Source organism: Stegostoma tigrinum, chromosome 7 (assembly GCF_030684315.1).
Source record: "Stegostoma tigrinum isolate sSteTig4 chromosome 7, sSteTig4.hap1, whole genome shotgun sequence".
Classification (NCBI taxonomy): Eukaryota; Metazoa; Chordata; class Chondrichthyes; order Orectolobiformes; family Stegostomatidae; genus Stegostoma; species Stegostoma tigrinum.
This window is the reverse complement of record NC_081360.1, coordinates 28896815-28910327: the sequence shown is the minus strand read 5'-3', so window position 1 is coordinate 28910327 and position 13513 is coordinate 28896815. Positions and strand designations below refer to the sequence as shown.

General features: G+C 45.0%; 1 protein-coding gene across 1 annotated transcript in view; it reads left to right on the top strand.

Annotated features, from left to right (window-relative positions):
• The first annotated feature begins 2989 nt into the window (after window positions 1-2989).
• LOC125454007 (nmrA-like family domain-containing protein 1) overlaps window positions 2990-13513 on the top strand; it is a 66307-nt gene continuing 55783 nt past the window's right edge. The window contains exon 1 of the mRNA XM_048534248.2: window positions 2990-3140. Within this exon, the coding sequence (XP_048390205.1) occupies window positions 3101-3140 (40 nt within the window). The 5' untranslated portion in view covers window positions 2990-3100. The remainder of the gene's footprint in view (window positions 3141-13513) is intronic.

Sequence of the window (13513 nt, the reverse complement as noted above, 5' to 3'; positions counted from 1 at the left end):
TTGAGGAGGAGAAAGGGGGCAGTGAGGGGGTGTGACGGGAGAGTGAAGGGATTGAGGAGGAGAAAGGGGGCGGTGACGGGGCGAAGGGAGAGTGAAGGTATTGAGGAGGAGAAAGGGGGCGGTGAGGGGGAAGTGAAGGGATTGAGGAGGAGAAAGGGGGCGGTGAGGGGGGTGTGAAGGGATTGAGGAGGAGAAAGGGTGCGGTGAGGGGGCGAAGGGAGAGTGAAGGGATCGAGGAGGAGAAGGGGGGGCAGTGAGGGGGTTGTGAAGTGATTGAGGAGGAGAAAGGAGGCGTTGAGGGGGCAAAAGGAGAGTGAAGGGATTGAGGAGGAGAAATGGGGCGGTGAGGGGGGGTGACGGGAGAGTGAAGGGATTGAGGAAGAGAAAGGGGGCGGTGAGGATGGGGTGAAGGGATTGCGGAGGAGAAAGGGTGCGGTGAGGTGGGGTGAAGCGAGAGTGAAGGGATTGAGGAGGAGAATGAGGGCGGTGAGGGAGCCAAGGGATTGAGGAGGAGAAAGGGGGCAGTGAGGGGGTGTGATGGGAGAGTGAAGGGATTGAGGAGGAGAAAGGGGGCGGTGACGGGGCAAAGGGAGAGTGAAGGTATTGAGGAGGAGAAAGGGGGCGGTGAGGGGGAAGTGAAGGGATTGAGGAGGAGAAAGGGGGCGGTGAGGGGGGTGTGAAGGGATTGAGGAGGAGAAAGGGTGCGGTGAGGGGGCGAAGGGAGAGTGAAGGGATCGAGGAGGAGAAAGGGGGCGGTGAGGGGGGTGAAGGGAGAGTGAAGGGATTGAGGTGGAAAAAGCGTGCGGTGGGGTGGTTGAAGGGAGAGTGAAGGGATTGAGGAGGAGCAAGAGGGTTGTGAGGGGGAAGTGAAGGGATTGAGCAGGAGAAAGAGGGCAGTGAGGCGGGGGGGGGGGGTGAAGGGAGAGTGAAGGGATTGAGGAGGAGAATGAGGGCGGTGAGGGAGCCAAGGGATTGAGGAGGAGAAAGGGGGCGGTGAGGGCGCTGACGGGAGAGTGAAGGGATTGAGGACGAGAAAGGGGGCGTGACGGGGCAAAGGGAGAGTGAAGGGACTGAGGAGGAGAAAGGGTGTGGTGAGGGGGGGGTGACGGGAGAGTGTAGTGACTGAGGAGGAGAAAGGGGGCGGTGAGGGGGGTGAAGGGAGAGTGAAGGGATTGAGGTGGAAAAAGGGGGCGGTGGGGTGGTTGAAGGAAGAGTGAAGGGATTGAGGAGGAGCAAGAGGGTTGTGAGGGGGAAGTGAGGGGATTGAGGAGGAGAAAGGGGGCAGTGAGGCGGGGGGGGTGAAGGGAGAGTGAAGGGATTGAGGAGGAGAATGAGGGCGGTGAGGGAGCCAAGGGATTGAGGAGGAGAAAGGGGGCAGTGAGGGGGTGTGACGGGAGAGTGAAGGGATTGAGGAGGAGAAAGGGGGCGATGAGGGGGAAGTGAAGGGATTGAGGAGGAGAAAGGGGGCGGTGAGGGGGGTGTGAAGGGATTGAGGAGGAGAAAGGAGGCGTTGAGGGGCAAAAGGAGAGTGAAGGGATTGAGGAGGAGAAATGGGGCGGTGAGGGGGGGTGACGGGAGATTGAAGGGATTGAGGAGGAGAAAAGTGGCGTTGAGGGGGCAAAAGTGGAGTGAAGGGATTGGGGAGGAGAAAGGCGGCGGTGTGGGGGTGAAGGGATTGAGGAGGAGAAAGGGGGCGGTGACAGGGCGAAGGGAGAGTGAAGGGATTGAGGAGAAAGGGAGCGGAGCGGTGAGGGGGGTTGAAGGCAGAGTGAAGGGATTGAGGAGGACAAATAGGGCGGTGAGGTGGTGAAGGGAGAGTGAAGGGATTGAGGAGGAGAAAGCGGGGAGTGAAGGGATTGAGGAGGAGAAAGGGGGCGGTGAAGGGAGAGTGAAGGGATTGAGGAGGAGTAAGGGGGCGAAGGGAGAGTGAAGGGATTGAGGAGAAAGGGTGTGATGGGGCGAAGGGAGGGTGAAGGGAGACTGAGGGATTGAGGAGGAGAAAGAGGGTGGTGAGGGGGTGAAGGGAGAGTGAAGGGAATGAGGAGGAGAAAGCGGGCAGTGGGGGGAGTGAAGGGAGAGTAAGGGATTGAGGAGGAGAAAGGGGGCGGTGTGGGAGTGTGAAGGGAGAGTGAAGGGACTGAGGAGGAGAAAGGGGGCGGTGACGGGGTGTGAAAGGAGAGTGAAAGGACTGAGGAGGCGAAAGGGGGCGGTGAAGGGAGAATGAAGTGATTGAGGAGGAGAAAGGGGGCAGTGAGGGGGAGTGACAGGAGAGGGAAGGGATTGAGGAGGAGAAAGAGGGCGGTGAGGGGTAATGAAGGGATTGAGGAGGAGAAACGGTGTGGTGAGGGGGGTTGACGGGAGAGTGATGGGATTGAGGAGGAGAAAGGGGGCGGTGAGGGGGGTTGACGGGAGAGTGATGGGATTGAGGAGGAGAAAGGGGGAGCTAAGGGGGCAAAAGGAGAGTGAAGGGATTGAGGAGGAGAACGGGGGTGGTGGGGGGGTGACGGAAGAGTTAAGGGATTGAGGAGGAGAAAGCGGCAGTGAGGCGGGGTGAAGGGATCGAGGAGAAAGGAGGCGTTGAGGGGGCAAAAGGAGAGTGAAGGGATTGAGGAGGAGAAAGGGGGCGATGAGGGGGGTGTGAAGGGATTGAGGAGGAGAAAGGGGGCGATGAGGGGGAAGTGAAGGGATTGAGGAGGAGAGAGGGTGCGGTGAGGGGGTGAAGGGAGAGTGAAGGGATCGAGGAGGAGAAGGGGGGCAGTGAGGGGGGTGTGAAGGGATTGAGGAGGAGAAAGGAGGCGTTGAGGGGCAAAAGGAGAGTGAAAGGATTGAGGAGGAGAAAGGGGGCGATGAGGTGGGGTGAAGGGAGAGTGAAGGGATTGAGGAGAAAGAGGGCGGTGAGGGTGCGAAGGGAGAGTGAAGGGATTGAGGAGGACGAAGGGGGCGGTGAGGGGGAGTGACAGGAGAATGAACGGATTGAGGAGGAGGAAGGGGGCGGTGACTGGCCCGGGTGTCGGGGGGGCGGTGCAAGGTCTGGGGAAGGGGAAGAGAGTGAAGCCTGAGGCCCGAGACCCGAGGCCCGGTCCCCGGTCCCCGCACTGTGATGGCGGCCCCGCAGACCGTTGCTGTTTTCGGCGCTTCCGGTGAGTAGGAGAGGGGCAATGGTTGCGGGAGGGATCCGGGTTCCGGAGCTGCCCCCAACCCGCCGCCGCTACCGCCACCGGGATCCAGCGCCGTTCTCTTCCCCTCCCACCCCCCAAATGTGACATCAGGGACCCGCACCCCCAAGGCCATTCAGCCCAGCTAGTCCGTGCTGGCTCTTTGTTAGAGAAACGAATCAGTCGCCTTCATCGACTATCAACGTAAAAGCGGGCCTTGCAGCACTTTGACATATCATGCCCGTGTCATATGTGCCACACAAATGGAAGTCTACATGGCTCAGCCTTGAATACATTCAGTTCCCCTGATTGTAGGGTGGAGAATGCTAAAGATTAATGACAGGAGAAATTCCTCCACCTTAAATGGCGAGCTCTTTGTCCCCCGTTCAAGGTAGCCCCCATGATGGGAATATTTTCTCAGCATCTGTGTCAAGCTTGCTCATTATATTGCGTATTTCAATATCTTGTGTCATTTTTCTAAGTTCCTTGGTGTGGTTTCACATGTACAATTGTAGCAAGACTTTCTTCCATTCTTGTAGATACTAAGTTATATAAATACCAGATGACTGCACAAAAACTTATAGAGTTTCACATGATATCATAGTATCTGTTTGCCTACTGGCCTTAGCTGCTAGGAATTTAGGAGCAGGGATAGGCTATTCAATCCTTCGAGCCTGACCTGCTATTTCTTAATAACTTTGCTGATCTAATAGTGGTCGCAGTTCTGCTGTCTTGTGCTCTAACATCCTTTACTTGCTTGTTGATCAAAAACCTAGTTAACTCACCCTTGAATAAATTCAATGCCCCAGTCTCCACGGTCTCCCGCCCTACCAGGTTTCATGAGTTGTCGCATAAATAAAAGGGACCGCTTTGTGGAACACCTACGCTCAGTTCGCAACAAACAACTACACCTCCCTGTCGTGAACCATTTCAACTCCCCCTCCCACTCCTTAGACAACAGTGCCACAACGATGCCACCCGAAAGCTGCAGGAACAGCATCTCATATTTCGCTTGGGAACCCGGCAGCCAAGGGTGTCACTGTGGACTTCACAAGCTTCAAAATCTCCCCTCCCCCGACCGCATCCCAAAACCTGGCCAGCTCATCCCCACCCCCCTAACCATTCCTCCCACCTCAAGCCCCACCCCCATCTCCTACCCAACAACCTCATCCTGTCCCCTTGACCTATCCCCTACCTATCCATTCACCTTCACTGGCTCCAACACCGCCTCTTTGACCTGTCTATCTCATCTCCACCTATCTTCTCCTCTATCCATCATCTATCTGCCTCCCCCTCTCTCCCAATTTATTTCAGAATCCCCTTCCCCTCCCCCATTTCTGAAGGAGGGTCTGGACCCGAACTGTCAGCCTTCCTGCTTCTTTGATGCTGCTTGGCCTGCTGTGTTCATCTGGCTCTACACTGTGTTATACCATAAATAAAAGACTTGAGAGCGGCATTCCCTCCAGTTTTCTTTTGGTCTGCAGCTCTCTGAGGCCCGTGTACAGCAGAGATTTCTGGAACTGAATGTTGTAGGTGCGATTGGCATGCCAATACCAATCAACATGCATGGAAAAGCTATCTGTGTCCAGATGTGCAGCTAGTGGAAATGTTGCTTGTAAGCCCTTACTTTAGCAACCTACCGTCCCTCTTCCAACCCCTTTTTATCCTCAAAAAGTGTTAAAAGTGTTATTCATCTGCCCTCCCCCAAAACAGTCAGGTTAAATTATCCAGTGTCACTCTTCCCGTCTGTAGCCTTTGATACATTGACCACATTGATCTCCTCCTTTTGTCATACAACTTGGAGGCACAGTGTTTATCTTGATGCAAAGGAGATGGTGGGGAAATTGGTTAGAATTGTACAATCTTGTGACAAATTTAGATAAGATGTAGAAGTGCAGTCACTGTTAGCGGACAGTATGGGATGCAGATTTAGGGCTTTAGACAAAAGGTGGGCATGTGAGGAAGAGATCTCTTATACAGTGAATGGGAATAATTTGAATTTCCTACCATTGGAAGTGGAGATAGTCAATGATTTTAAAAGGTCATTGGACAGACACTTAAGGGAAATAAACCCAAAGGATGAAGCAGATGAAAAGGACTGACTGGATTGCTTTCCCAGTGTGCCAGTCTGAACTTTAAAACCAGGAAAGAAGGACTTGCATTTATATGGTGAGACATAGCAAGATGATGGAGTCAGAGATAACACAGTGTGGAGCTGGAGGAACACAGCAGGCCACGCAGCATCAGTGAAGCAGGAAAGTTGACCTTTCGGTTCAGGACCCTTCTTCTGAAGAAGGCTGCTGACCCAAAACATTGACTTTCCTGCTGCTCTGACGCTGCATGGCCTGCTGTGTTCCTCCAGCTCCACACTGTGTAATATCAGTATTTGTACAATGCTTTTCAACAATGTTTGAAACCACTTTACAATATATTTTTGTAGCGCTGTCATTGATGTTGTGCAGGAAACCTGGCAGCCAATTTATGTATGGTAATGTCCCACAAACAAGTAATGATCACAATCTATTTTGTAAAGTTAATTGAGGACATAAACTCTCTTACTCTTCTTTGAAATACTTAAATGGGATCTTATACACCTATCCAATCAGGCAGATGGATCTATGGTTTAATGTTATATTTGAAAGATGGTACCTCCAAAGAAAGTACCTTAGAACTATCCTGGAGTGTCAACATTGATGTTTGTGCTCAAAGCCTGCAATGGGACTTTAAACCAAAACGTTTTGATCCAGAGGCAAGAGTGCTACCAAATGACCTGCGGTTGTTTAAGGTGGTTCCCTACTACCTCTTCTCTTGGGTCTGTCCAGTGATTAGTGGTAATGGATGCACCGCTGTGGAGAATCAAGAGATGGGGCATTGTCCTTGGGTAACAAGCAGTTTTATTGCATGATTGCAATAAATACATTTTGTCAGACATAATTACTGGGACCTTAGTGAGCTGGTCCAGATACATCTGCTGCCTCTGAAAGTTAGAACTCTTTGTCTCCACCCACTGACCTTATGCGACATCAATAGAATGGGTGGGACCTATGTAACATAAACTAACCCAATTAAGAACCATTCTCTTGTACAACATTTCCTGCATTATGACAGTGACTGCAGTTCAAAAGTAATTAGCTGTAAAGTGCTTTGGAAGGTTCTGACATTTTGGAAGATGCTATGTAAAGGAAGCTTTACGTTTTCAATCTGAAAATTGTCATTTCAATGCAAATTATTGAGTGTAGGTCTTATGCTTGTTATGACTATTTGCTGAAATGTATCTTTACTACCAGATAATTATCATTCAATTTACTATTATCCTTACCTTCTTCATTGTAGCTTTTTCAATGTGATGAATACTGTAGGCAAACTATGACGTAAAAAATCTTTGAGCAATCTGTTTCATGTTAGTCCACTACATACATTGGTAAATATTTAACTATTAAATAAAGCCCTTGGAAAATAGGGTTCATTTCAAGTTAGCTTTATTAATAGTATATTAATTTTAGTTTAGTTATATGCAGGTAGTGAGCATGAACTGGAGATTAATTTGTTGTACAGAGTGAAATGCTGATTGTTGGGTGTGACGATTTGTGCTTGTAATGTTTATCTGTGGAGGAGAATTGTTGACAAAAACATGTAAGGATTGATTCAAGTTTTATCCTTTACCACCTGGATTTCTAAAATTTAACATGCAGGCAGAGATAGGTTGCCTAAATGTGGACGTTGGAAACTAAGACATCTCTCAGAGAGTAACCAGACATCCCAGAGGCCATTGTGGAAAATGGCAGAAAGCAAGTGCATAATGTTGGTACATGATAACCTTCTGACATTGGAGTCTAAATCATATGACTAGCAAAAAACAAGGAAGTGGGAACGTGGACAAAGTGCAGTGGCAGCAAAATACTTTTACGTGCATGTTGTAGTTTTGAGCTATGGACAGGGATGGTACAGACCATAAGATGTAGGAGGGGAAGTAGGACATTCAGCAAATCAAAGCTACTCTGCCATGTGGTGGAAAGGATGTGCCAAATGGCTTCTTTCAGCACCGTAGCATTCTGTGATTCACTGTGATGATGACAGATCGGATAATCCTTAACTGCTCTTGAAATGTGATAACATTCAAGGCTCTTGGCTGGAAAGTTGGATAGGTACGTGGATGAGAAGGGTTTAGAGGGATATGGACCAAATGCAGGCAGTTGGAACTAGCTGAATGGGCACCATGGTCAGCATGGACCAGTTTGGGCAGAAGGGCCTGTTTCCATGCTGTATTACTCTATGACTCTAAGTGGGATTAGTGTAGTTCAACTTGATGGGCCAGAGAGTCTCTTCTGTGCTTGTATGATTCTATGACATTTCCCCGTCTTTTCTCCATAACTATTGATTTTCTTACTGATTTAAAAATCTATCTGCCATATGCCTGAATATGTAATGACCTGGCCTTGTCAGACTAGAGCAGTAAAGAATTCCACAGACTCATTGCTATCTAAGAAAAGAAATTCCTTATCATGGCTGTCCTAACTGCAATTATAACCTCTGATTCTAGACTCCCCCACAAAGGGAGATTCCAACTTCTTTCCGTCATGTGGGATCACCAGGAATCCTTCCTGGACTCATGGCCTGACATTTTTGCATGTAGGATTTTTGAGTTAATACCTGTTTGGTGACAATCCAAAAGCATTTTTCCTGACCATCAAGTCCTGGAAAGGCTAGAAGTTTGGCGTGTCACCCACTGAGTGTCAGGACCTCCTTGGCACTTCCTACAAGATGTGAAATCAGAGGGAAATATTTTGTGAAATGAATGCCAAGTACTTGAATAGTGATGAAGATTTAGACCACCTGTAAGTATTCTCGGATGAAGTCAACAAGATGATCCCTTAGTTGCTTTGAGACATGGTCAGATTTTGCAAAATAAATCATCATTCATGAAAGAATGTGTGTTGAACTTCAACAAGTTATATAAAAGATGGATAAAATTCAATTTAAGAATCCTTGGTCACTACTGGCATTCAAATTTGTGATATTTCATATGGGAACACAACTGGTTCTGATAGGTGTTCAGATCTCAGTGGGGGAGACGCTGCTGACTGTCAGTTGTCTCAAAGAGAATCCTGGGGAAACAGTCATTTCCTTCAAGCATTATGGAACGAATGAGTCATTCTGCAATCTCACAAAGAATAGATCCACTCCAGATTAATCTCAAAACTCAATGGCCTTCTGCAACTGGATCCTTAGTGGCCTGTGGATCAGAAAGCTATCAGTGAAGATAGGTAACTGCACCTCCTCCACGATAACACTCAACACTGGAACCCCTCAAGGGTGTGTCCTCAGTCCCCTACTGTACTCCCTTTACATCTACGACTGTGTTGCCAAATTCCAAACGAATGCCATCTACAAGTTCACTGACGACACCACCATAGTGGAATGAATATCAAACAATGATGAGTCAAACTACAGAAGGGAGGTAGAGGGCTTGGTGATGTGGTGCATTGAAAATAATCTGTCTGTCATGTCAGGAAAACTAAAGAACTGACTGTTGACTTCAGAAAGGAAAGGAGGAGAACACACCCCCATCTACATCAACTGAACTGAGGTTGAGAGGGTGAAGAGCATCAAGTTCTCCACACTGACAATAACCGACAACCAGTCCTGGACTTCCCACATAGATGCGACAGTCAAAAAGGCACAACAACACCTCTTCTTCCTCAAGCGGCTCAGGAAATTTGGCATGCCCATAAGTTCAATCACCAACTTCTATAGATGCACCATTGAAAGCAAACTGGCCGGGCGCATGACAGCTTGATATGGCAACTGCTAAGCCTAGGACCATAAGAGACGACAGAAAGAGGTATGCACAGCCCAGACCATCACAGAAGCCAACCTTATATCCATGGGCTCCATTCACATTGCTGCCAACATCATCAGAGCCCCATCACATCACGGTAATGACCTTTATGACCTCTTCCGATAGGGGGAAGACACAGAAGCCCGAACACACACCAGAAAGTTCAGGGATGGCTTCTTCCCAGCCATTGTCAGACTGATGAATAGATTCTCTTGCCTCAAATAATGCTGATCTTACTAACACTGATCTTGCAAAGCTCATGCCCTGTGCAATGTAACCTGTATGCCTCTAATTATTTTTGATCTGTACATCCTTTGCTTACTAAGACCTTCTTATACCACTCATAAACAAAGTTTTCAACTGTATTTTCGTGCATGTGACAATAAATAAATCTATTGATCAATGATTGTTGCATTTCTAAATGTTCCAGTCACTAGTCAATGGAATTAATATAATGCATTGATTAAAAGCAGCCAGAATGTGGAATAAAGCACTATTAGCAGATCTGGCTATTAAAGTAGAAGACAAAGTTGGAACAACAAAATCAAAAGAATGAATCATGTGAATTCCCAAGGAATAACTTCAGATGTGAGTCAAAGTATTATGCACGAACCGGCCAAAGCATGAGCTAGAGCCATGAAATGACATAACAAAGGAAATTCTGAAGGAAGGGCATAAAAATAATGATGAACCTGAGCAAATTAAATTGATCACTAGGAATTTTAGTCCTGTCAGTTGCAGATTGCTTTAACTGTGAATTAATGTTGCTTGTACTTCAACAGTATAGGATTGATTAAAATGCTATTGTGATTACGAAGCAGTGTGGACCAACACAAGATTAAATAATATAAAAATGCTGTTAGCTTTAAGATTGGTGATTACAATAATGAACGTCACTTAGAGTTGTTTCCACATATAAAAATACTGAATTGAGCCATTTTAAGTGCTGGGGTAGTCTTTAGCAAGATATTGTGTAAACTCTCTAAGCAAAAGCAAAAATGAAACTTGTCGATAATTATTTTTGACATGTAGTTTGATTTGCTAAGGGGCATAGAGCCATATCGCATTAGCATGGAAACAGACCCCTCTGTCTAACCAGTCCCTGCGAACATAATCCCAAACTAAACTAGTCTCACCTTCCTGCTCCGGGCCCATATCCCTCTAAACATATCCTATTCATGTACTTATCTAAATGTCTTTTAAACATTGAAACTGTGCCTGCATCCACCACTTCCTCAGAAAGTTCATTCCACCGTCCTCAGTGTGAAAAAAAACATGTGTTTTCTTAAATCTCTGTCCTCTCACCTTAAATGTCCCCTATTCTTGAAAACCCCATCCTATGGATTAATGATAGGCGTCTTTTCACATCAATGAAGGAAAAACTACTGGAAATTTAACTTTACGTTGAATGCTGAGTATGATGCCCAAGGTATGAGGCTCATATATAGTTAGAGTGAAGTGGAAGAATGGAGAGTAAGAAAGCCATGTTACAGATATGAATTGATCTGGAATTGACTCTTGTGTGGTATTGTAGAAAGAAACTCTGACTACACAAGAAGTGGATCTTATATTAGTAGTCCTGGCAAGTGGCGAAGTGGAAGGAAATCCCACATCTTTAATAGATTAGACAATGAAATAAGCATTACAGAGCAGCCAAAGAGCAGAACTAAAAGCATGACGAGGGAGGCCAACAAACCTGAGGATAAACACAAGAGGAGAGAAAGGCGAAACAGTCTCTGAGTTGGATCGTTGGGGTGAATTTGGACTTTATTCTGAGAGACAAAAATCAGGGGCTGCCCATTTAAATGAGTAAGAAACAAAAATATTTCTCTCAGTCACAAGTCTTTGGATAATTTGGGTATTGCGTATCTGTTTCTGACAGGGTGGAAGCCTTGAATATTTTTAAGGTAGAGGTAGATAAATGCTTATTAAGCGAAGGGGGCAAGAGTTTATCAGCATCAGGGAGGAATGTGGATTTAAGGTTGCAATAAGCTCAGCAAGGATCTTATTGAATGGTGAATCAAACCTGAGGAGCTGAACGGCCTACTGTTGTTTCTAATTTGTATGTTTATATCTAAAGCTTGATTTGCTAGTTGAACTGATCAGACACTCAGACTAAACCAGATGCTAGTTTTGATGTGTTGGATTTAAGTATTTTGATGAAAATTCCTCAAGTAAAGAATGGTTTAACAGCAAATAAAGCACTAAGGAAGTTAAATGTGCATTATTGCAGTTTTAAATTCTGATCCTTAAATGACCTGAAGAATATTTTTAGCTATGCTTTTCGTGTTTATCTCCCTGGTGGGTATTCTACCACTGGTGTCACAATATATCTCAGTGAGAATGGTAAATGTGGTCCTTTATATTTGAAAAGAAAGGATTGCTAAAAACCTGCAGAAACACTGGCTCTTTCAAGTAGTGGTTATTCGATCCTACTTATCAATTATTTTAAGTAACATTCTGTACATTGGCTGTATTGAAAGTAATATATTAACTGACTCTTACGTAGATAGTGGTTCCTTGTAGGAAAGTCCACACGGTGAAAATTTTGAGTGATAAAAGCAATGGATTATCTTTTGTTATTATGAAGACTGGAAAAATAAGAAAATCTCTAAAATAAAATGGATTATTGCAAGTTTGATTGTTTTATAAAAAATGCATGTATGGATAAATCGTTAGAAATCCGAGAGGCAGGGCGTTTTTTTAATATATTTGTTTTAATTTCTTTGGAAATATTTCCTACGAACCATGATGTTGGGCGTGTGATTTATATATGTTTTAATATCATTTATTCTAGAATTTAGATTTTGAGCTAGTGACATTTGTGTTTTGATTTGTATGTATTTGGGGTTTAATTATTAACTTGTCAGTATCTCTGACAATTTTTTTAAACCAGTGTGACAGAGAGTTATTGGAGTAATAATAGGAATTTGTTTGTACTGTTGGAGTTTTACACTGGATAGAATAAATGTTGAAAAGCATTACTTTGCTTTCAGTTTAGAAGAATGGGGAATTTTTTTCCTTAAGGGAATATCACATAGCTTGGAAAGCTTTTAGTTAGTTCATGTTTGATATATAAGCATTTTATTATTAAGAAAGAAGATACTCGTGAATGATTAGGAAGTAGATTACTTGAATGTAGAGATTTTAGTTTGATTCCAGACCAGAAGTATTTGGTCAGAGCCATGAAGGGATATTTTTGAAGCAAAAAAATTTTAAACTCAGTTGAGAGACTTATCAAGAAAAAGGCAATCAAACACTCGTGACTAGGAATTGGAAGAAACAGCTGTATCGAACCTAAAGATGTGGTAAAGTAGGGAACTGTGTCTACTGTTTGAGTACTGTAAAATGATGGTGTTGGGTTAGATTGGATTGCATGCACCATGAGTTTTGAAATCTCTCAAATTGTGTTCATGTAAATAATTTGGTTTATTCTATTGTATCTTTATTTATTTTGAATAACAAATTAATGTTTTTTTGTTCAAACCAAATCCACAACATTGTTTGCTTGTGTTTCCTTGAAAGACCACCTTATTAAATTTAGTTAAAATCTAACAAACTAGATTTCATTCTGGGATCTGACTTATCCAATGGTAACATCAGTTTGGATAATAATATCAGTGACTTTACCTTATGGGGCCTGGGTGCTTTTGTCAATTTGAGTATTGTGCTGTAATTTTAACATTGCATAATGTCAGAACAGGCAACCATAACCAGACAATTCCAGTGGGATGACAGATACTACTGTAACATAAAGTTACGTTCCAGTTTAGAAACTTGAGGATTACTTTCTCTTGGTCTTGTGGAACGTGGCTTTATCTGAAATACACCCGTAAATTACAAAGAGTTATCCTCTCATTAGTCAAAATCATGGAATCAGTACAGTGTGGAACCAGGCCACTCAGCCCATCAAGTCTGCGCCAACCCACCCACACCTACTTTACCCCTGTAAGCCTGTATTTCCTATGGCTAATTCACCTAGCCTGAGCCTCCCCGGACACTACGGGCAATTTAGCATGGTCAGTCGACCTAAGCTGCCCATTGTTGGACTGTGGGTGGAAACCAGAGCACTTGGAAGAAACCAGCAGACACTGGGAGAATGTGTAAATGCCACACAGACAGTCATCCAAGGGTAGAATCGAACCTGGGCCCTTGGCACTGTGAGGCAACAGCGCTAAACACTGAGCCAAAATGGTGCAAAGAATATTCTGTGCTTCTTAGTAAGATCACTGAGCATTGACCTGACCGATGCAATGTGACCAGCATGATTAAAAAGATTGCTATTTGTGTTGCCACATACGTAGACTTGTCTTCAGTACTGTTTAGGTATGACAAAAATGGAGCAAGAGTGCAAGAGAATTATCTGCAATTTTCAAAAAGCCCAGTTATTTTAAAATTTCCAGTGTGATATTTAAAGTGCCTTGTAGATCACAGTTTGATCCAGAATTTATGTCAATCTGGTTGGGAAATCCTCAGAAAGTTTGCCCTAGTCCATGTTGAAGATGCATTTGAGTCAAAC